This window comes from Lepidochelys olivacea, assembly GCF_965140295.1.
Source record: "Lepidochelys olivacea isolate rLepOli2 genome assembly, chromosome: 2".
In the NCBI taxonomy this organism is placed as follows: domain Eukaryota; kingdom Metazoa; phylum Chordata; order Testudines; family Cheloniidae; genus Lepidochelys; species Lepidochelys olivacea.
The window spans coordinates 230,149,900-230,172,638 of NC_140412.1; the positions used below are offsets into that span (position 1 = coordinate 230,149,900).

At 41.4% G+C, this 22,739-nt stretch overlaps 1 protein-coding gene and 1 long non-coding RNA gene across 3 annotated transcripts in view; one reads left to right on the forward strand and one right to left on the reverse strand.

Annotated features, from left to right (window-relative positions):
• The window catches only part of LOC311515564, a 33,003-nt gene that overhangs the window by 7,441 nt on the left and 2,823 nt on the right, over window positions 1-22,739 (forward strand). The window contains exon 2 of the long non-coding RNA XR_014710179.1: window positions 21,557-21,672. This is a non-coding gene — a long non-coding RNA (uncharacterized lncRNA). The remainder of the gene's footprint in view (window positions 1-21,556; window positions 21,673-22,739) is intronic.
• Window positions 1-22,739, reverse strand: part of CUBN (cubilin) — a 227,628-nt gene that overhangs the window by 593 nt on the left and 204,296 nt on the right. For both annotated transcript variants that reach the window (XM_084618746.1, XM_084618745.1), the window contains 7 exons: window positions 9,226-9,431; window positions 8,090-8,252; window positions 7,412-7,620; window positions 5,389-5,536; window positions 5,072-5,253; window positions 3,826-3,991; window positions 115-350 (listed from right to left, as the gene is read on the reverse strand). In XM_084618746.1, coding sequence (XP_084474872.1) covers window positions 115-350; window positions 3,826-3,991; window positions 5,072-5,253; window positions 5,389-5,536; window positions 7,412-7,620; window positions 8,090-8,252; window positions 9,226-9,431 — 1,310 coding nt within the window. The remainder of the gene's footprint in view (window positions 1-114; window positions 351-3,825; window positions 3,992-5,071; window positions 5,254-5,388; window positions 5,537-7,411; window positions 7,621-8,089; window positions 8,253-9,225; window positions 9,432-22,739) is intronic.

Sequence of the window (22,739 nt, forward strand, 5' to 3'; positions counted from 1 at the left end):
AGCTTTTTTTATTGTCCATATATAATTGCTGTCAGAGTTAGGTAAGTAATTTTAAAATCAAATGAGTAATAATGACTTTTAAAGAACTACTACAAGAAAATAAAGAATACATACCATCCCACAGTATGGTCCAGTCCGTGGATAGCTAGCATCTGACCCATTGTAAAGTATCAGGTAGTTCCTAGTACAGTCACCTGGGTCATCAATGCTGATGAAAACAAAGTTAACTGTAACAATACGTCCCTGGGGGGCAATAATGATCCATTCACAATCAGTATTGTTCTGGTAAGTTGCGGGATAGTCAGGGCTGGCAAATGAACCAGTGTTTCCATATAAGGTTCCTCCACATCCTGGAAACAGAGGGTATTCATTAGTTCTAAATGTTTATTTCTACAAAATACTGTACAACGCAGTTGCTTTATACCAATATTTTTATAGGTTCTTTTCCATGGGGTTAGCACTCAGGGATGGTGGGAGATAGAATGGTCTGGAAGAATGGCAAGAGACAAGATGTGTGAGGTAGTATCTTTTATTGGTTTCAGAGTAACAGCCGTGTTAGTCTGTATTCGCAAAAAGAAAAGGAGTACTTGTGGCACCTTAGAGACTAACCAATTTATTTGAGCATAAGCTTTCATGAGCTACAGCTCACTTCATCGGATGTATACTGTGGAAAGTTTAGAAGATCTTATTATATACACACAAAGCATGAAAAAATACCTCCTCTCACTCCACTCTCCTTACAATGTGTATGATAATCAAGGTGGGCCATTTCCAACACAAATATTTTACATTTGGGGACAGAACGCCACTAGCCATCACCTTCAGCCCCCAACTAAAACTCCTCCAACGCATTATTAAGGATCTACAACCTATCCTGAAGGATGACCCAACACTCTCACAAATCTTGGGAGACAGGCCAGTCCTTGCCTACAGACAGGCCCCCAGCCTGAAGCAAATACTCACCAGCAACCACATACCACACAACAGAGCCACTAACCCAGGAACCTATCCTTGCAACAAAGCCCGTTGCCAACTGTGCCCACATATCTATTCAGGGGACACCATCACAGGGCCTAATAACATCAGCCACACTATCAGAGGCTCGTTCACCTGCACATCCACCAATGTGATATATGCCATCATGTGCCAGCAATGCCCCTCTGCCATGTACATTGGTCAAACTGGACAGTCTCTACGTAAAAGAATAAATGGGCACAAATCAGATGTCAAGAATTATAACAGTCATAAACCAGTCGGAGAACACTTCAATCTCTCTGGTCACGCGGTTACAGACATGAAAGTCTCTATTTTACAACAAAAAAACTTCAAATCCAGACTCCAGCAAGAAACTGCTGAATTGGAATTCATTTGCAAATTGGATACAATTAACTTAGGCTTGAATAGAGACTGGGAGTGGCTTAGTCATTATGCAAGGTAGCCTATTTCCCCTTGTTTTTTCCAACCCCCCCAGACGTTCTTGTTAAACCCTGGATTTGTGCTGGAAATGGCCCACCTTGATTATCATACACAATGTAAGGAGAGTGGTCACTTTGGATAAGCTATTACCAGCAGGAGAGTGGGGTGAGAGGAGGTATTTTTTCATGCTTTGTGTGTATATAATAAGATCTTCTAAACTTTCCACAATATGCATCCGATGAAGTGAGCTGTAGCTCACAAAAGCTTATGCTCAAATAAATTGGTTAGTCTCTAAGGTGCCACAAGTACTCCTTTTCTTTTTATCTTTTATTGGAGCAACTTCTATTGGTCATGGAGACAAGCTTAAGCAGAGCTCTTCTTCAGGTTTGGGAAATGTACTCAGACTGTCATAGAATCATAGGAGATCAGGATTGGAAGGGACCTCAGGAGGTCATCTAGTCCAACCCCCTGCTCAAAGCAGGACCAATCCCCAATTTTTGCCCCAAATCCCAAAATGGCCCCCTCAAGGACTGAACTCACAAGTCTGGGTTTAGCAGGCCAATGCTCAAACCACTGAGCTATCCTTCCCCCCCTCCGTTTGTCACAGCTAAACAAAGTGGAACAGATTGTTTAGCATAAGTAGTTAACAGATATTTCAAGGGACCATTCAAGGTGAAATGGCCTGTTAACACCTCTCCAATCATAGGGAAGAAAGTGTGGGGAAGCGGTTCTAGTAGGGTTGGTAGTGGGTTATAGATTGTTATAATAAGCCATAAATCGAGTGTCTCTATTCAGTCAATGATTTTCAGTGTCTGTCAGAGTTCTACATTTAAGCTCCCAGGCTTCTCTTTTGAAAGAGTTGTGCAGGTTTCCTTTGAGGATGAGGACTGATAAGTCAGATATAGAGTGATCGCTTTGTGAAAAGTGTTCACCCACAGATGATGCGGTATTTTTATATCTTTTATCATTTTCCTGTGAGAGTTTGAGAGCAGAGTGATTGTCTGGTTTCATCCCCATTGTAACCCATATAGCAGTGGTGGGCACCCTGCAGCCAGCCTGTGCCACTTCCCGCAGATCCCATTGGCCGGGAACGGGGAACCACGGCCACTGGGAGCTGCAGGCGGAAATGCCCATGGACAGTCAATGTAAACAAACTGTCTCACAGCCTGCCAGCAGATTACCCTCATGGGCCACGGGCGGCCCATTGGTCACAGGTTGCCCACCACTGCCATACAGGGTATCATCAAACAGCTACAACCCATACTTGATGGGGGCTCTATCCTGAAAGAAATCTTTCCTGAACCCCCTCCTCTGGCCTTCAAACATCACAGCAACCTCTCCAAGCTCATCATCGGAAGCAAGCTCCCCACAAACCAGGACGCACCGACTCAAAGCAGCACCAGACCCTGCCAGAACAATAGATGCAAAACCTGCAGCCATATCTCCACTGCTACAATGATCAGCACTCTCCCACACCTTTCAAGATCCATGGGTCCTACCCATGCCAATCACAACAAGTGGTGTTCTTCATCCAGTGCACTAAATGCCCCAGTAGTAACTATGTGGGTAAAACCAGACGATCGCTACATACAGGAATGAACTCACACAGGAAAATGATAAAAGGTCGGGAATGGAAGGGGCAGACCAGTTACTTCTCATCTCTGGCGCTCTGGGTCGCTGCTCTGTGCAGCGCAATGGCCCGCCCTGCCCTGTCTGCTCCCTGCCCAGGCCTGTCTGCCGGGGACAGGAGCCAAGCGAGCTGGAAACATGCTGAGGGGAGGGGGCCTCTGACTCACTCGGCCCCTGTCCCTGGCAGCTGGTCCTGGGCAGGGAGCAAAGGGGGTGGGGTGGGACACTGCCTCCCCAGACAGGCTCTCTCTCAGGTAGCCACCATGCTGCACTGAGGCAGTGACTGGGAGCGGCCAGCTTCAGCTGCGTGAGAAGTGGCTCCCTCCTGCTGCCAGAGAGAGTGGCCAAACGTGCAAAGACAGAGCCCATGCCCCCATCCCTGTAAGTAACTCTGGTGGAGCGGGGAGGGGGCAGCGGCCCCAGGTTGGACACAGGGCAGGGAGGTCACTGGGTGGTCATGTGTCCTCCCCCTTAGATTGTGCCTGCCTCCCAGTATCGGGAGGTACAAGTTGTCTATGGGCCATAATGTGGTCAATGAGGAGTTTCACTTAAAACTGGTGGCATGAAATGACCTATTTATTTGGCTGATTTGACACAGAATAACCTAAAATGAAAAAGATGGTATTCAATTTTCCCATATTTGAAGTAATCTAAGGCTAGTCTGGATAATGTTTAGTTTAACCTCTTGTTCACTGAATTAAAAATGCTGTGACTTTCAACCTTCAGACCTATTATTCTGCACAATTGCTAGATGTGATTACCAAGTTATCACTGCCTTACCAGTTGGTGATGAAGTCCAAGTGATCTCAAATCCATCGCGAGCAACTAAAATGTCACTCTTGAAACGCAGGTATACAACATGATTTTCAGGGAAGATTGGATTGGGCACAGTGTTTCCGCAATACCTGCCAAGTAGTGGGGAACCCGCATCACTACCATTTCTGACCTTTAAAGGAATACAAACCCATTGTTAACATTACATTCATTTTCATGGTGTACAAGGAAACAAACCACAAGCAGGGAGCAAAGGATTTGATTCTTATGTATGGCACAACTGAAGTTTCATTGTGAATATTCACAACATGTATTTTTCTATCTTGCTGCAAGCTGCTGCTCAGAAAGGAGAGAAGGCAGTTAACCAGTCTCTATAGGCTTTCTAAATTATTGCACAGAACAAATACGGCCAAAATTTTTAAGCTCAACTTTATGGTATAGTACATTTTCCTTTTAATTAGAGTTGGTTGCTTAATGCCTAAGCTTTATATTTAAAATATACCCCTATACGTTTTGCTGCTGTTGAGAAATCTTAATATCCCAGATATGTGAATACTGCCTCTTCATCCTGCTAGACTGAAAGCAGAGATGGGGTCATGCTACAGAGTTCAAACCCATCTCTAGAGGAGGGTGAAGTAAGGAGTGTAACAGAGGAGAAATGAAGACAAAATCCTTCCACAGAAGAAACTTCTGATTTCCGGCATCTGAACAATTTGCATTAGAAACTTAAGGATATATGTGTAAAACCTTCACCACTCTCAAAAAGAATGAGAAAATGGCTTTATGTGGTTGGTAGGAATCTTTCCCCTCAATGCAGAAAGCACCTTTTCAGCTACCCTACATCTTTCACTACAGATCAAATATCTACTATTTTCGTATATTTTTAAAGAGATTTTAGCACTTATGTGCTGGCTGATCAGCCTGTGAGTCTGTAGATCTGTTTTTCCACAGATGTTAACATCAAATGTAAATTACACCATCTTGAAGCTTTCTCAGTGCCTAGCAGACAGCGACACCTGGATGAGGAGCAGCTAGTTGATGATGAAATTATCTAGCCGTCTGTTTTAGAATTTTATACTGCCATCCATCACTGTAGTATCTCATCACCTTCAGTGTAAAATTGATAGCAATAGTGAAGTCTCTAATGTCCATTTAGATAGGGCTTGAGCCAAGCCTATTGAAGTAAAAGGAAAGACTCCTTCTGATTTCCATGGGCTGTGGATCAAGGGCATAACAAATAATTTCTCAATACCTCTAAGAAATCCAAAGAACATCGGCTGCTGTCCTCCAAATTGAAAGCATGGAAAAAGAGAGAAATAGTGTGATTCGGAGGAGCCTGTAGAATGATGGTACAATCCAAATTATTGGGATGGAGACCAGGCCAGCCAGGGCTCTTCAGATAACCAAATGACTGATTATATTCTCTGCTGCAACCTGTTTGGGGCGCGGGGGCGGAGGAAAAACAAAACATTTGTAAGCCTTACAAATTTCTGTGTCATTGCTTGTTTACTCTCCATAGTGAACAAAGAATCTGTAGGCATATGCCTCAAAAACTTCTTCAAGGCTTACCTGCAGTCTGATAGGTAAACCTGACTCTGTTATTAATCATGTATTCCTCTGATTTGAAAGTCACAATGGCAGTCCGACCATAAGAATAAAACTCGGGGACTGCAAAAGTTTCAGTGCCACAGAATCTATTGACCTGTCCATGGTTACCCTGGAATTAAATAAATATAAGTAACTTACAAATTGCAGTTAAATGGTAATTCCCTTTATCTACTTACCTTTGGGTGATCTTATTGCAATCTGATATGTTGCCATATTAAAATTTGATTAAAAATCTTGTCTTTCAGATCCACTCTTATGCAAAGTAAACTCAGCATTATGAACTCCCTGGATGAACAGCTTATACTTTCACCACACACTTTTTGTGTGTGTGTTTTACATTTAAAAAAGGGGGAAAAGTCAACTAAACTAAAAAGTGAACTGTAATGTAAACCAAGTTTATATTACAGAGTGTTTTGCTTCTGTCTTGCCAGGGCAGCATTTTATAAAGGCATTATGTATCAGAAGGGTAGCACTGTTAAGTCTGTATCCACAAAAACAACAAGGAGTCTGGTGGCACCTTAAAGACTAAGATTTATTTGTGCCTAACCTGTTGTGGGTAAAAAACCCACTTCTTCAGATGCATGGAGTGAAAATTACAGATACAGGCATAAATATATATTGGCACATGAAGGGAAGGGAGTAACCTTACAAGTGGAGAATCAGTGTTGAAGGCCAATTTAGTCAGAGTGGATGTGGTCCACTCCCAATAATTGAGGAGGAGGTGTCAATACCAACAGAGGGAAAATTGCTTTTGTAGTGAGCCAGCCACTCCCAGTCCCTATTCAAGCCCAAATTGATTGTGTTAAGTTTGTAAATGAATTGTAGTTCTGCAGTTTCTCTTTGAAGTCTGTTTTTGAATTTATTTTTTTTGAAGAATGGCTACTTTTAACCACATCCACTCTGACTAAATTGGTCTTCAGCATTGTTTCTCCACTTGTAAGGTTACTCCCTTCTCTTCATGTGCCAATATATATTTATGCCTATATCTGTAATTTTCACTCCATTTATAAAATGCTGCCCTGGAAGAAGTGGGTTTTTTACCCACGAAAGCTTAGGCGCAAATAAATCTGTTAATCTTTAAGGTGCCACCAGACTCCTTGTTTTTATAAAGGCATTATCTTTGTCATCAGTAGCTAGTTGCAATAGTCCATATTCTATATGTTCTTAGGTATCAAAATTGCATTTTTTGTTACATGTGTAAACATTCAAGAAAAAAATCCTTTTTTACAATTAAATTTAATGTACCATTTTGCTACAATATTTTCACAGTGTAAAAATTTGAATTTTAACTGCATTTTGATTACTGATGGTAATAGGTAAACCAATGGAGATTGGGATCAGGGTTAAAGGCTTACTGCTATATCCCTGACATAATTTTTATGTGTACTTTTTATACAGATCACACTCTAACATTTCCATAAAAGTAATGTAATATCTAAATATGTTAAAAATGACATTCAGCCACCACTAGAGGGCAACCAAAAGTTAACAGTGATTTTCATGCCCAAATTGAAACAACAAAAGACGGTTTAGTCATATTTAATACAATGGAAACAAACTGTTTCTTTCTGTGCCTTTGCCATAAACACCACTTTTTGCAAGTACATTTGTTTTTATCGTGATTCTTGAATAATAGGATATAAAGTCTGTTTATGAAAGCCTACTATTGGGCAATATTTAATGAATGTTAAGTTTGGTGGAAATATGGCTTGATGTAATTATGAGAAGTTACATAGCACACAGTGAGTGAAATGTCCCATGTGCACAGGATTTGCATAAAGCCACTTATGAGACTTACGTGATAGTGCATAATGACTTGTATGGGCCCCCTGTATAGGAATGAATTTAATCCAGTATCATTAACACAATGACTCGCAGAACCCCCAAACAGTGATACTTCTATTTTCTCTGGTCCAAACAAGGTGAGAACTAGATGTTTGTTACTAACTTTTTTGACCAGTGACATAAATTGTGCATGTCTTACCATTGTTGGGTCCTGGAACTCTAGATAATTCTGAGAGCAGTCCTGTTTGGAGTGGAGGTGGAATGCCTCTACCACCAGTTTGACTTGCTGCTGTGGCGGGGCGTCAATGATCCATGTGCAGAAAGTAAATGGTGGATAGGCATTAGGAAAATTAGGTGACATTGTGGTTTGTGGGGTAGAAGTTGCATTATATGTTCCGCCACACAATCCTGTTGGAAGCAATAACAACTTAATTAATTGTATCTCCATACCACAAGGCGTGTGAAAAAGCTGTCCACCTCAGCAAAACTGCTTAATTGTTTATTGGAATTCGTTATGATTTCACATTGATCTTTTGATGATTCTTTAGAGGCAAAGTATAAATAAAAAACACTCTGATCACGGTGTCAAGCTACATCTATCAATCTCTGTGCCTGCATATGTTCTACATGCAGAGAAATGTTTGTTTTCCATATTCTCATGATACATATTAACCCTCTATGGTGAATTGTTCTCATTTTGCTCTTGAGGCTGACAACCATCCTGCAATCAAGAGAGACTGGACTGCAGCTGGAGTCCAGTGATGCTGCTTTTAATTTGATCACAAGACACTTCGCATAGTTATGCAAAGTGCACCTACCCACTACCTACACATTTCTCTTTGGGGTAAATAAATAAACAAACAAATAAAATACTTACGATCCACAATGGCGTAGGTAGCATTGAAACCTGCCCTTTGCACAGAACTATCTGTGACAAACTTCACCATCAAGAAGTTATTGGTAGAAAGAAATGGAGCTGGCATGGTGGATCCACAAAATGTGCCAGCTAAATTGGCATTTTCATTATCTCCATCATACAGCTAAAAGGGGAGAAAACACTGGATACCTCACTAATATTTTTGGCACTTGTGCTATTTTAATATAAATATATTCGTAAATTGATTAACAAAAGTCTAGTTCTCTGAACTCTTATTTGACTTTACAGTTTTAAGACCCTTTCCTCCCATTAATGAAAGGAAGATGCTCTTGGGCTTTCATAAAAATTGCTGATTATCATAGTTCACATCTTCAAATAAGCTAATTATCTTAGAAAGTGTGATCTTATTATTTTAGATCCCTAATTCAAGAAAGCAGACAAAAATTTAAACTTTTTGGTTGGGGTGGAGGAGTTCATTTTTTGATGAAAACTCAAACATTTTCAGTGAAATGTTTTCACAAAAGTGTCCATTTAATTGAAAAGCAATTTTCCATCAAAAATATTTTGGTGGAAAATTCTTGACTAGATCTACAGTATACCTATCTTGATGCTGGGAGCCAGCATTTCAGAATGTCCTGCTACGTGTCTTGCCTACTATGTACTCATATACAACAGAATAGAGTCAAGACGTGAGGATCCATTATTTGGATTTACCTTTTCATAAGTTTTAAAATAAGAAGTGCTTTGAAACAGTTTGGTAGGATAAAGTAATTCTTTAAGTGTTCTTTCAAAGTATTTGACTTTGTCTACAGTGTAAGTTCTATTTTGTTTGTGGCATTTTATATAGTAAGTAGGCTACACATTTATATTTACAATTCAGTTAAATCCTGAAAGTGAAACCTATCCCCACTGAAGTCAATAGCAAAACTCCCCTTGACTTCCCAGTGCCTAGGATTTCACCTTGAGTCCTTCAATAATTTATCATACTGCAGAACTTTCATTTTCAAAAACAAGCAATTTAATTTCTCTGTGAAGAAGATCTCCTTCTACTGATTAAATTTTAAATCTCTGATCCAACATATTGAACAAAGTAGTTTATATATATCATGATTAGATTAGAATACGGTTTCTCTTACATTGACATAATCATATCTGCATCTTTGAGAAGATGGTGCTTCAAGAACAAATGAGGTGAAGGTGAAGTTGATCAGCTTGTTTACAGATGCAGCTATGATCCACACACATTCCAAGTTTTTGTCATATGTGCCATCCATGTCAGAGTCTGGAGAGCCAAAGCTGTAACTTGAATTTGTCAAATAACCGCCACAGCCATGCGGAGGTCCTGTTAAACAAGCAGAAATAATTAAGTAAGGCCTGATAGCTACTTACAGTTGAAACCTTATTTTAATTTCACATCCCATATTTTTCCGTCATACACAGTAATATTTAATTGCCTTTCAAACAAAGCTATTGTGTGGACTATTTGAATGATTAAAGTGCCTGCTTTGAACACAAAGAGCGCTATATAAATGTGAATCATGATCAGGTATGGCAGACTGATTTAAGAAGGGCAAGCGATTGACACATACAGTACATCTGGTTTATCCCATGCATATTTCTCTGATATGCTTTAAAGGAGTATCTATAAAAATTCATATGAATAAACAGAATTTAGGGAAGGTATAGAATAACGATGTCATGGGTCAAGTTGTCAAGAGTTCCTAAGTCATTTAGGTACTTCTGTACATGTCACCCAATATGAATATAGTAAATAAAGACATATTTGAAACCATCTGCTTAGTGTGAGAGGATGTTATCTGACTTCTTGAAAAGACAGTCTGACCTTCCCAGTCTCCAAAGAAGCTTCTAGAGAAATAAGAACAGGAATGGAGACCATGGTTTTCAAAAGAGACAAGTTATTCTTGGTGCCTCAGGTTTTGAGTTCTTAGTTAGACACACCATAAAGGAACTTGATTTTCAGAGGGTGGGTGCTCAGCACTTCCTGATGATCAGGCCCCATTAAGGTGCCTCTCACTGAGCATCCATTACTAAACACTTTTGAAAACGTTGTACTTTAAAAAGCTTTTTGAAAAGGAAGCAGGGAGGTAGAGGACAGAAAAACAAAAGAAGCATAAAGAACAAGGAGTACTTGTGGCACCTTAAAGACTAACAAATTTATTTGGGCATAAGCTTTTGTGGGCTAAAACCCACTTCATCAGACACATGCAGTGGAAAATACAATAGGAAGAGATATATATATACACACTGTGACAGGGCAAGGGCAGATGGCTATAGAAAAGTAGAGGGAGATAGATATATTAGCTCCAGGCTAAACAAATCCCTGATACCAGGATAAGTGAAATGGCAGCTGCTTCAGGTCAATTAAGATACCTGGGGCCAATTAAGAACTTTCCAGAAGGCAGGGAGAATGGTAGGTTGATTGGGACACCTAAAGCCAATCAGGGGCTGGCTGAAACTAGTTAAAAGCCTCCCAGTTAGTCAGGTGGGGGTGCATGTCAGGAGCTGTGGGAGGAAGTTGCGCTGTTGGAGAGGCTGAGTAGTATACACCATATCAGGCACAAGGAAGGAGGCCCTGAGGTAAGGGTGAAGTGGATCTTGAGGAAGTGAGGGCTGCTGTGGGGGAAGTAGCCCAGGGAATTGTACATGTCCTGTTTGTAAAAGGTCAGCTACCATAGCTAATACTATTAGGGTCCCTGGGCTGGAGCCCGGAGTAGAGAGTGGGCCCGGGCTCCCCTCCCCTCACCTTTGCCCCCTGATTAATCACTGAGACAACAGAGACTGTGTCAGGAAGGATAACTTCTCCTCACCTCCCTTGCTGGCTTATGATGAAAATGGCTCAGTAGACTGTGACCCTTGTCCCTAGAGAGAGAAGGGTTACGTGGAGGGTCACAGTGAGCCTCTGAGGCTAGCGAAATCCGCCAGGAAATGCGGAACCCATGGAGGCAAGGACAGAGCTTTGTCACAATACAGAGAACATGAAAAAAATGGGTGTTGCCATACCAACTCTAACAAGACTAATCAATTAAGGTGGGCTATTACACTTCAATGTAATTCTTACCAGCTGCTCAGTTTCTTACATAAAGCGTGGAAAAAGCAGTAGTTCTTTCAAATGGACTTTTTATCCATCGTCTAGAAAGAATTCTTTGGACAGCAGAGGGCACTTTGACTTTGAAAATCTAGTTAATGATACCCTTCCCCCATCTATGTGGAGGTAGTACACTCTTTTCCAGATTTTCAGATCTGGGTGCTTAAAGTGACTTATGAGGTCCATGCACAGGATTACACACGGCCTGATTTTCAGAAGTGCTGAATTTCAGGAGGTCTTGCACCTGCACAGCACCTTTGAAAATCAGGCCACTTTTAATTAGATATCTATGTCCTTAACTTTAGTTACCCAGATTTGAAAATTTGTCCCTATAATTTATAAAAAAAAAAATTGTGCTGAGTCAAGTGGCTTTTAGACATAGATGATTATCCAGTAGATTGGACACTCCTCTATTAACCTCTAATCCATTCCCAACCCAAGTAAAAAGTACAGAATATTTGCAGAGACATTTGCTTGCATCTTTTCTATATTCTAGTTTCCTGGTGCTTGACTGGTTCACAAGGCACTAGTTAAAATTGACCAGCTTGTTAAAATCATGCATCTTTCTCTGATCTCTTTGGGGTTTCTTGTTCGATTATCTAACTCACACACTGGAATATAGTAGGCATCGCTAACGCTTTTGCTAGTCTCATAAAGAATGCCTGAAAAGTTTGCAAGATAGGCAATAACAGTCGATCATCTCCCACAATGAATGCTTTTACAACAGTAAGATATGCAAAATAATTTACTTTTTGTGGCAAAGCAACCAAATGTAGTTAGATCCAGAATCGCATTTGCATGTGTAAAATATGACTTTCTTCCGGACAGCGGATGTCTTAACCTTGACACACTGATACATTTCCAAGCATATAACTCTAGACACTGCCTGAGCTAGTGTTGCAAAGGGATAGTTCTGGAGTAAAATCAGCCTCCAGTCACCAGTATTGCATCAGTATCCATGTGCTAGGGGCAAGAGTTCTGCAAGACTGTAATAATTAAACCAGTGTGACTAAGTATAAAAGTCATCCTGCTGTTCCAACTGAAGCTGGGAAAACTCCACACAAACAGAAGCTGATTTAAAAAAAAAAAAATCCTATTCCACTGAGGCGCTGTAGACTTCTTTATCACTAGTAATGAATAGGGAACACTTATAATAGGAACAGAATGAAAAAGACAAGGATTAGTTGGATCTAATCCAGCTTTGTGTACTAAAGAATCACACATTTGGACGAGTCCTAAAATAACTGTATTTCTAATGCAGAACTTTAGAACAAAGAGAGGGGAAATGGGACCAATTAATTATGAGCCAAAAAAGATACTTAGGAAGACTAAATCATCAAAGGTGACAGTGCTTGTGGGATGGGGTGCTTCTTTGCTACATTCTTCTCACTGTTTGTACTTTTTCAGAATAAATTATACTTTTTGAAATAAAGTTTATTAGGGCTTGATCCTGCAAGAAGCTAAGTACTTTGGCCCTCATCTACTAAAGCACTTAAAGACATACTCAATTTTAAGGTTTCAGAGTAACAGCCGTGTTAGTCTGTATTCGCAAAAAGAAAAGGAGTACTTGTGGCACCTTAGAGACTAATCAATTTATTTGAGCATAAGCTTTCGTGAGCTACAGCTCACTTCATCGGATGCATACTGTGGAAAGTGTAGAAGATCTTCTTATACATACAAAGCATGAAAAAATACCTCCCCCCATCCCACTCTCCTGCTGGTAATAGCTTATCTAAAGTGACCACTCTCCTTACAATGTGTATGATAATGAAGGTGGGCCATTTCCAGCACAAATCCAGGGTTTAACAAGAACGTCTGGGGGGGTTGGAAAAAACAAGGGGAAATAGGCTACCTTGCATAATGACTAAGCCACTCCCAGTCTCTATTCAAGCCTAAGTTAATTGTATCCAATTTGCAAATGAATTCCAATTCAGCAGTTTCTTGCTGGAGTCTGGATTTGAAGTTTTTTTGTTGTAAAATAGAGACAATGTACTCAATGCTTTTTTTGCCTCTGTTTTCACTAACAAGGTCAGCTCCCAGACTGCTGCGCTGGGCATCACAAAATGCGGAAGAGATGGCCAGCCCTCTGTGGAGATAGAGGCGGTTAGGGACTATTTAGAAAAGCTGGACGTGCACAAGTCCATGGGGCCGGACGAGTTGCATCCGAGAGTGCTGAAGGAATTGGCGGCTGTGATTGCAGAGCCACTGGCCATTATCTTTGAAAACTCGTGGCGAACCGGGGAAGTCCCGGATGACTGGAAAAAGGCTAATGTAGTGCCAATCTTTAAAAAAGGGAAGAAGGATGATCCTGGGAACTACAGGCCAGTCAGCCTCACCTCAGTCCCTGGAAAAATCATGGAGCAGGTCCTCAAAGAATCAATCCTGAAGCACTTGCATGAGAGGAAAGTGATCAGGAACAGCCAGCATGGATTCACCAAGGGAAGGTCATGCCTGACTAATCTAATCGCCTTTTATGATGAGATTACTGGTTCTGTGGATGAAGGGAAAGCAGTGGATGTATTGTTTCTTGACTTTAGCAAAGCTTTTGACATGGTCTCCCATAGTATTCTTGTCAGCAAGTTAAGGAAGTATGGGCTGGATGAATGCACTATAAGGTGGGTAGAAAGCTGGCTAAAATGTCGGGCTCAACGGGTAGTGATCAATGGCTCCATGTCTAGTTGGCAGCCGGTATCCAGTGGAGTGCCCCAGGGGTCGGTCCTGGGGCCGGTTTTATTCAATATCTTCATAAATGATCTGGAGGATGGTGTGGATTGCACTCTCAGCAAATTTGCGGATGATACTAAACTGGGAGGAGTGGTAGATACGCTGGAGGGGAGGGATAGGATACAGAAGGACCTAGACAAATTGGAGGATTGGGCCAAAAGGAATCTGATGAGGTTCAATAAGGATAAGTGCAGGGTCCTGCACTTAGGACGGAAGAACCCAATGCACAGCTACAGACTAGGGACCGAATGGCTAGGCAGCAGTTCTGCAGAAAAGGACCTAGGGGTGACAGTGGACGAGAAGCTGGATATGAGTCAGCAGTGTGCCCTTGTTGCCAAGAAGGCCAATGGCATTTTGGGATGTATAAGTAGGGGCATAGCGAGCAGATCGAGGGACGTGATCGTTCCCCTCTATTCGACATTGGTGAGGCCTCATCTGGAGTACTGTGTCCAGTTTTGGGCCCCACACTTCAAGAAGGATGTGGATAAATTGGAGAGAGTCCAGCGAAGGGCAACAAAAATGATTAGGGGTCTGGAACACATGAGTTATGAGGAGAGGCTGAGGGAGCTGGGATTGTTCAGCCTGCAGAAGAGAAGAATGAGGGGGGATTTGATAGCTGCTTTCAACTACCTGAAAGGGGGTTCCAAAGAGGATGGCTCTAGACTGTTCTCAATGGTAGCAGATGACAGAACGAGGAGTAATGGTCTCAAGTTGCAGTGGGGGAGGTTTAGATTGGATATTAGGAAAAACTTTTTCACTAAGAGGGTGGTGAAACACTGGAATGCGTTACCTAGGGAGGTGGTAGAATCTCCTTCCTTAGAGGTTTTTAAGGTCAGGCTTGACAAAGCCCTGGCTGGGATGATTTAACTGGGAATTGGTCCTGCTTTGAGCAGGGGGTTGGACTAGATGACCTTCTGGGGTCCCTTCCAACCCTGATATTCTATGATTCTATGACTTTCATGTCTGTAACCGCGTGACCAGAGAGATTGAAGTGTTCTCCGACTGGTTTATGACTGTTATAATTCTTGACATCTGATTTGTGCCCATTTATTCTTTTACGTAGAGACTGTCCAGTTTGACCAATGTACATGGCAGAGGGGCATTGCTGGCACATGATGCCATATATAACATTGGTGGATGTGCAGGTGAACGAGCCTCTGATAGTGTGGCTGATGTTATTAGGCCCTGTGATGGTGTCCCCTGAATAGATATGTGGGCACAGTTGGCAACGGGCTTTGTTGCAAGGGTAGGTTCCTGGGTTAGTGGTTCTGTTGTGTGGTATGTGGTTGCTGGTGAGTATTTGCTTCAGGTTGGGGGGCTGTCTGTAGGCAAGGACTGGCCTGTCTCCCAAGATTTGTGAGATGTTGGGTCATCCTTCAGGATAGGTTGTAGATCCTTAATAATGCGTTGGAGAGGTTTTAGTTGGGGGCTGAAGTTGACGGCTAGTGGCGTTCTGTTATTTTCTTTGTTAGGCCTGTCCTGTAGTAGGTGACTTCTGGGAACTCTTCTGGCTCTATCAATCTGTTTCTTCACTTCCGCAGGTGGGTATTGTAGTTGTAGGAATGCTTAATAGAGATCTTGTAGGTGTTTGTCTCTGTCTGAGGGGTTGGAGCAAATGCGGTTGTATCGCAGAGCTTGGCTGTAGACAATGGATCGTGTGGTGTGGTCAGGGTGAAAGCTGGAGGCATGTAGGTAGGAATAGCGATCAGTAGGTTTCCGGTATAGGGTGGTGTTTATGTGACCATTGTTTATTAGCACTGTTGTGTCTAAGAAGTGGATCTCTTGTGTGGACTGGACCAGGCTGAGGTTGATGGTGGGATGGAAATTGTTGAAATCATGTTGGAATTCGTCAAGGGCTTCATTTCCATTCTTCCAGATGATGAAGTTAAAAAATCCATTACAATCTACATACCACACAGACTATGCTGACAGCTTGTGCCACACGCTCTCAAAGAAACTGCGGAACCACCTGATCAACATCCTCTACAGCAAACAGGGAAAGATAAAGAATGAGCTCTCAAAAATGGATACTCTCATAAAAAACCAACCTTCTACACAAACTTCCTCATGGCTGGACTTTACTAGAACTAGACAAGCCATTTACAACACACACTTTGCTTCTCTACAAAAGAAAAAGGACACTAAACTTTCTAAACTACTGCATGCCACAAGGGGCCACAGCAATGGTTCCCTCAACCCACCCAGCAATATTGTTAACCTATCCAACTATACTCTTAGCCCAGCAGAAGCAGCTGTCCTATCTCGGGGCCTCTCCTTCTGCCCCTCCACCCCCACGAACATGATACAGTTCTGTGGTGACCTGGAATCCTATTTTCGATGTCTCCGACTCAAGGAATATTTCCAACATACCTCTGAACAACATACTAATCCACAGAGACCTCCCTACCAACACTACAAAAAGAAGGATTCTAGGAGGACTCCTCCTGAAGGTCGAAACAGCAGACTGGACTTCTACATAGAGTGCTTCTGCTGACGTGCACAGGCTGAAATTGTGGAAAAGCAGCATCACTTGCCCCATAACCTCAGCCATGCGGAACACAATGCCATCCACAGCCTCAGAAACAACTGACATCATAATCAAAAAGGTTGACAAAGGAGGTGCTGTTGTCATCATGAATAGGTCGGAATATGAACAAGAGGCTGCTCGGCAGCTCTCCAACACCACTTTCTACAAGCCATTACCCTCTGATCCCACTGAGAATTACCAAAAGCAACTACAGCATTTGCTCAAGAAACTGCCTGAAAAAGCACAAGATCAAATCCGCACAGACACACCCCTGGAACCCTGAACTGGGATATTCTATCTACTACCCAAGATCCATAAACCTGGAAATCCTGGGCGCCCCATCATCTCAGGCATTGGCACCCTGACAGCAGGATTGTCTGGCTATGTAGTCTCCCTCCTCAGGCCCTACGCTACCAGCACTCCCAGCTACCTTCAAGACACCACTGACTTCCTGAGGAAACTACAATCCATCGGTGATCTTCCTGATAACACCATCCTGGCCACTATGGATGTAGAAGCCCTCTACACCAACATTCCACACAAAGATGGACTACAAGCCGTCAAGAACACTATCCCCGATAATGTCACGGCTAACCTGGTGGCTGAACTTTGTGACTTTGTCCTTACCCATAACTATTTTACATTTGGGGACAATGTATACTTTCAGATCAGCGGCACTGCTATGGGTACCCGCATGGCCCCACAGTATGCCAACATTTTTATGGCTGACTTAGGGGACGAGAGCTGAGGAAGCGTTGTTCTAATGCCCCTACTCTACTTGCGCTATATTGATGACATCATCATCATCTGGACCCATGGAAAAGAAGCCCTTGAGGAATTCCACCATGATTTCAACAATTTCCATCCCTCCATCAACCTCAGCCTGGTCCAGTCCACACAAGAGATCCACTTCCTGGACACTACAGTGCTAATAAACAATGGTCACATAAACACCACCCTATACCGGAAACCTACTGACCACTATACTTATCTACATGCCTCCAGCTTTCATTAGGACCACATCACACGATCCATTGTCTACAGCCAAGCTCTAAGCTATAACCGCATTTGCTCCAATCCCTCAGACAGAGACAAACACCTTCAAGATTTCTATGAAGCATTCTTACAACTACAGTATCCACCTGCTGAAGTGAAGAAACAGATTGACAGAGCCAGAATACCCAGAAGTCACCTACACCAGGACAGGCCCAACAAAGAAAGTAACAGAATGCCACTAGCCATCACCTTCAGCCCCCAACTAAAACCTCTCAACGCATCATCAAGAATCTACAACCTATCCTGAAGGACGATCCCTCACAGATCTTGGGAGACAGGCCAGTCCTTGCTTACAGACAGCCCCCCAACCTGAAGCAAATACTCACCAGCAACCACATACCACACAACAGAACCACTAACCCAGGAACCTACCCTTGCAACAAAGCCCGTTGCCAACTGTGCCCACATATCTATTCAGGGGACACCATCACAGGGCCTAATAACATCAGCCACACTATCAGAGGCTCGTTCACCTGCACATCCACCAATGTTATATATGGCATCATGTGCCAGCAATGCCCCTCTGCCATGTACATTGGTCAAACTGGACAGTCTCTACGTAAAAGAATAAATGGACACAAATCAGATGTCAAGAATTATAACATTCATAAACCAGTCGGAGAACACTTCAGTCTCTCTGGTCACGCAATTACAGACATGAAGGTCGCTATCTTAAAACAAAAAATCTTCAAATCCAGACTCCAGCGAGAAACTGCTGAATTGGAATTCATTTGCAAATTGGATACTATTAATTTAGGCTTAAATAGAGACTGGGAGTGGCTTAGTCATTATGCAAGGTACCCTGTTTCCCCTTGTTTTTTCCAACCCCCCCAGACATTCTTGTTAAACCCTTGATTTGTGCTGGAAATGGCCCACCTTCATTATCATACACATTGTAAGGAGAGTGGTCACTTTAGATGAGCTATTACCAGCAGGAGTGTGGGGTGGGGGGAGGTATTTTTTCATGCTTTGTGTGTATAAGAAGATCTTCTACACTTTCCACAGTATGCATCCGAAGAAGTGAGCTGTAGCTCACGAAAGCTTATGCTCAAATAAATTGGTTAGTCTCTAAGGTGCCACAAGTACTCCTTTTCTTTTTACTCAATTTTAAGTAAGTACGTGGTCCCATGGAAGCCAATGGGATTGAGTCATGAGTGAACATAGAAGATAGACTAACTCACACAGCACTCACAGTTGTCAGATTTGCTAGCACGCTACTCCTCGGTAATGGAGCCATCTTTTCCTATAGTTATTAGCTTCCATTTGTTTGTGCTACACTGGGAGAAAGGAAATTCGGGCCTTATGATGGTGCACTTCATTGAGCATGGTGCTGGTATCAAAAGAAGTCCCATGATAGCAAAATATGAATAATGGAAAAGCAGCTAGCCATGGGTATACAGTATGAAATGCACTGACACAAAGGGGAAAACAGACCCTACACTCTTATTACAGTAAATTCATCCTGGCTAGAATAGCTGATATGGCACTTGTGAGGGGATAAATTAAGAACGATGTATTTTGCAGTTAATAAAACAGCTTTTTCATCAATAGTGTTTATAATGCTTAGTCTGCTCAAACTGATTTGAGATAAGTGGAGAAATTTACAGAATATTATAACAACTTCATGGATATCTAAAATGGAAACCAGCCAAGATGTCAAGTAGCCTGCATCAAGCAAAATGCAGAGCAGTATTTGTTGAAAAGCTATTTATCTAAGGTAGGTTTTTCTTCAGTTCAATGGAGCAGTGACAAGTTTTATATCTGCTGAGGATCTGCCCCAGGTGTCTGAGTTCTTTGTTTTGGGCCTCCCTCTTCTCCTCCCACTCTACCTCATCATTACAAAGTTGCTATTGATGACCAATCACATATGTCCATGAGAGATTTTTCAGCTGCCCATTCTTTCTGAGGAGCCAGTAATCTGTTCTTTAACTGTCCGCTTCTCCTTTTCTCATCTACCCAGCGTGGAGCCATTTGTGCATGCTGAACATTTTTGGGTTTGTTTTGCTTTGGGAGAAGAAATGGTATAGATCTTAAATAGCTGGCATTTCTGAGAGGTGCATGTACTATTGAGCTAAAGGACAACTATGTGTGCTTCAAACACATTTAAAGGATGTATTCTAACTGGGCAATGGAGTGCACTGCCAAACTTATTCAGCTGTCTCACAAATGCATGCTTCTGAATAGTTATTTCTTCACACATATTGCAGTAACAAAGGTATATTTATAAACAGAGCAGAAAGAGTTAATACACTGTGAATAGTTATTATAAACATGACATGATTTGTTTGGGTTATAAACAGATCAGGTGGTGTTATAAATCAGTGGTTCTCAACCTTTCCAGGCTACTGTACTCCTTTCAGGAGGCTGACTTGTCTTGTGTACCCCTAGCTTCACCTCACTGAAAAACTACTTGTATTTTTATGTCTGATTTTTTAAGCAAAAGTGTCACAGCACACCATTACTGAAAAATTGCTTACTTTCTCATTTTTACCATAGAATTATAAAATAAATCAATTGGAATATAACTATTGTACTTACATGTCAATGTATAGTACATAGAGCAGTGTAAACAAGTCATTGTTTGAATGAAATTTTAGTTTGTACTGACTTCACTAGTGCTTTTTAAGTAGTCTGTTGTAAAACTTGACAAATATCTAGATGAGAAGATGTATCCCCTAGAAGACCTTTGTGTACCCCTATGGGCACACATATCCCTTTTATAAGCAAGATATTTACCTGCTGGACATTGCAACAATCTAGAACAACTGACTGACTAATTAGTAAAACATATATTAATGATAACTCTTTATAAATGATTTGTAAGTGTATCCCTAATGTAAAGTATGACTGACATTGCAATGAACCATATTGAACATGGCATGGTGTATTTCTGTATCCTTCTGAAGGTGTATTTCAAAACTGTAATTGGGATAATATCTAGACCAGCAGTAACATTGAACAAATAAACACAAAAACAATGCCTCATTTTCAAGATCAGTTAGTATTAAAAGGGAATTAACAGGACTGTAAAAACCAGGGGAGTCCAGATCTGTTTTTGGTTTTTCTATTGCACTTATCACTGTAATATGTAATGGCTCTGATCCTGCAATTGGATCTGTACAGACAGGCCCATGTGCGGAGTGTCAGTGAAGTAGATGGGACTGTATCTTGACCCCAGGTACATGCACAAGAAATCAGTGGTAGGATTGTGGCCTCAGTGATGAACAGGTACACTAGTGGTAGCAGTAGTGGACTTCAGAATGAATCCAGGTCTATGAAGCTGTTTGTTTGTTTTTTTAATTTAGTAACAATGTCAGCCATGGTGAGAAATTTAGCAAATAGGTGGGTATTGGGATTACTCCACATTACTTCAGAATAGCAGCCGTGTGAGTCTGTATCCGCAAAAAAACCAGGAGTACCTGTGGCACCTTAAACTAACAAATTTCTTGTATTCTTGTGAATGTATGTGTGTAAAACTACCTTTTTCCTTTTGGAAAATATATTTGGTACTGAGAGGGGACTTAATGTGGACAATATATTAGAGACCAAGCTCATCCTTACACAAGATAGAAGATTGGATCTTGCTATCTTTGAAATCAATGGGAGATTTGCCATTGAATTTGATAGGAACAGCATCAGACCCAAAGCCACCACTCTGTTTTTAAATGCTTCTAAGTACAGCTATGTAAAGTGTTCACACAATTAAACCCCAAACACACAAAATGTGCATGATTTCAGGTTTGTTACATATGCCTTGGAAGTTCTGTGACCCATTTGAGCCTGCCTAGGCAAAAGTATAACATTGTACTGAAGTGTTTGGCATGGTCTCAACACAGAACCTGGTGAAACTCAGTGGTTTCATCAGAACTTCGAGTTGGGATTTGTTCAAATCCAACACACAAAATGATATTTGGTGCAAATGCTTGTGGATCAATTCTGCCCCCGCCTCCAGAAAATCTTTTGTAAGAACCTCTGTGAAGCACAACTGCTCTGTGAGTTATGGTTCAGCTTCTCCACTCAGATCTCTACTCTTTTTCTGAGTCTCTCCTGACAGAATCACACTGTGTGTCCACCTTGATCTCCTGTGATAAAAGTCTAACTGAACCAAATGGATTGTGAAATCTGTGCCACGCACTGCAGTTTTATTGGAGCTGTGGGAGCTATGAGAAGGTAGGCCAAATTCAGCAAGAGTATTAACTTGCTACAGTCAAAGACACATGCTTATGAGATTTATTTGTTCAAGAGACAAAATATTTCCCCTTAAAAATTTTTCACTATAAATCTGAGTCTCATCTTTGCTAATCTGTGACTCACAGGATTTAACTGTCACTGCAGATTAGCAATGCCAGTGGCAAGATGTTACTAAAATAATTTTATATAAATTAGTGCAATAAATTATGTTATTAGTGTCAGAGGTAAGAAATTATTTATACAGAGTATAAATGACCCCTAATGGCACAATCCAGTAGCTATATTTTGCCTTCAGGTGCATATATGGGGCCCAATCTTCAGAGGTGCTGAGCAACCAAAACTCCAAGTGATGTCAACAGGAGCTGCAGGTGCTCAGCACCTCTGAAAATCAGAGCCATGGTACTTACACATTGAAGCTAGTGGGAACCTAAGATACACATCTCAAAGGTAGGGGTGCCAATTTAGGTTGGATGTATTCCTGGAGGTTTCATCACATGACATAATCTTCAATGAACAATTAATTTTTCATTCCTGGTGTCTCCGGGGCAATCCTGGAGTGTTGGCAACCCTACTCAAAGAGCAGAATTTGGGCTTAAAACTCTATGTACCAAGGTTTTGTGTTGGTTATAAAAAATAAGGGAGTAAAAAGGCTGACAAATTCTAGTGGGCCGATTTTCACTATATTGTTAAAATAAATTTGCATTCAATTAAGGGAAATACATCCATAACCATATGCTTTTTAGCAACTACCTTGCTGGTATATTTTATTTCAAATAAGAAAAAGTGATTTAATACATAGTTAACAGAGTAAACATAAGGGAAACAAATGAAAAGGGACACTGAGGGATAATACTGAGTTATGTTACGAAAGTGGGGCCACAGATTATTTCGTCAGGAAGGAAAGTTATATAGATTATTAGGTTGTTTACTAAATTACTTGGATGCATAGAGTAAGGGATTGCATTTAGATCAAAGGAAAAGATTTCTTATTCTAACTGTGTTCCTTCTAAAGTCTTACTCCCCATCACTTTGTTTTTCAATGATTA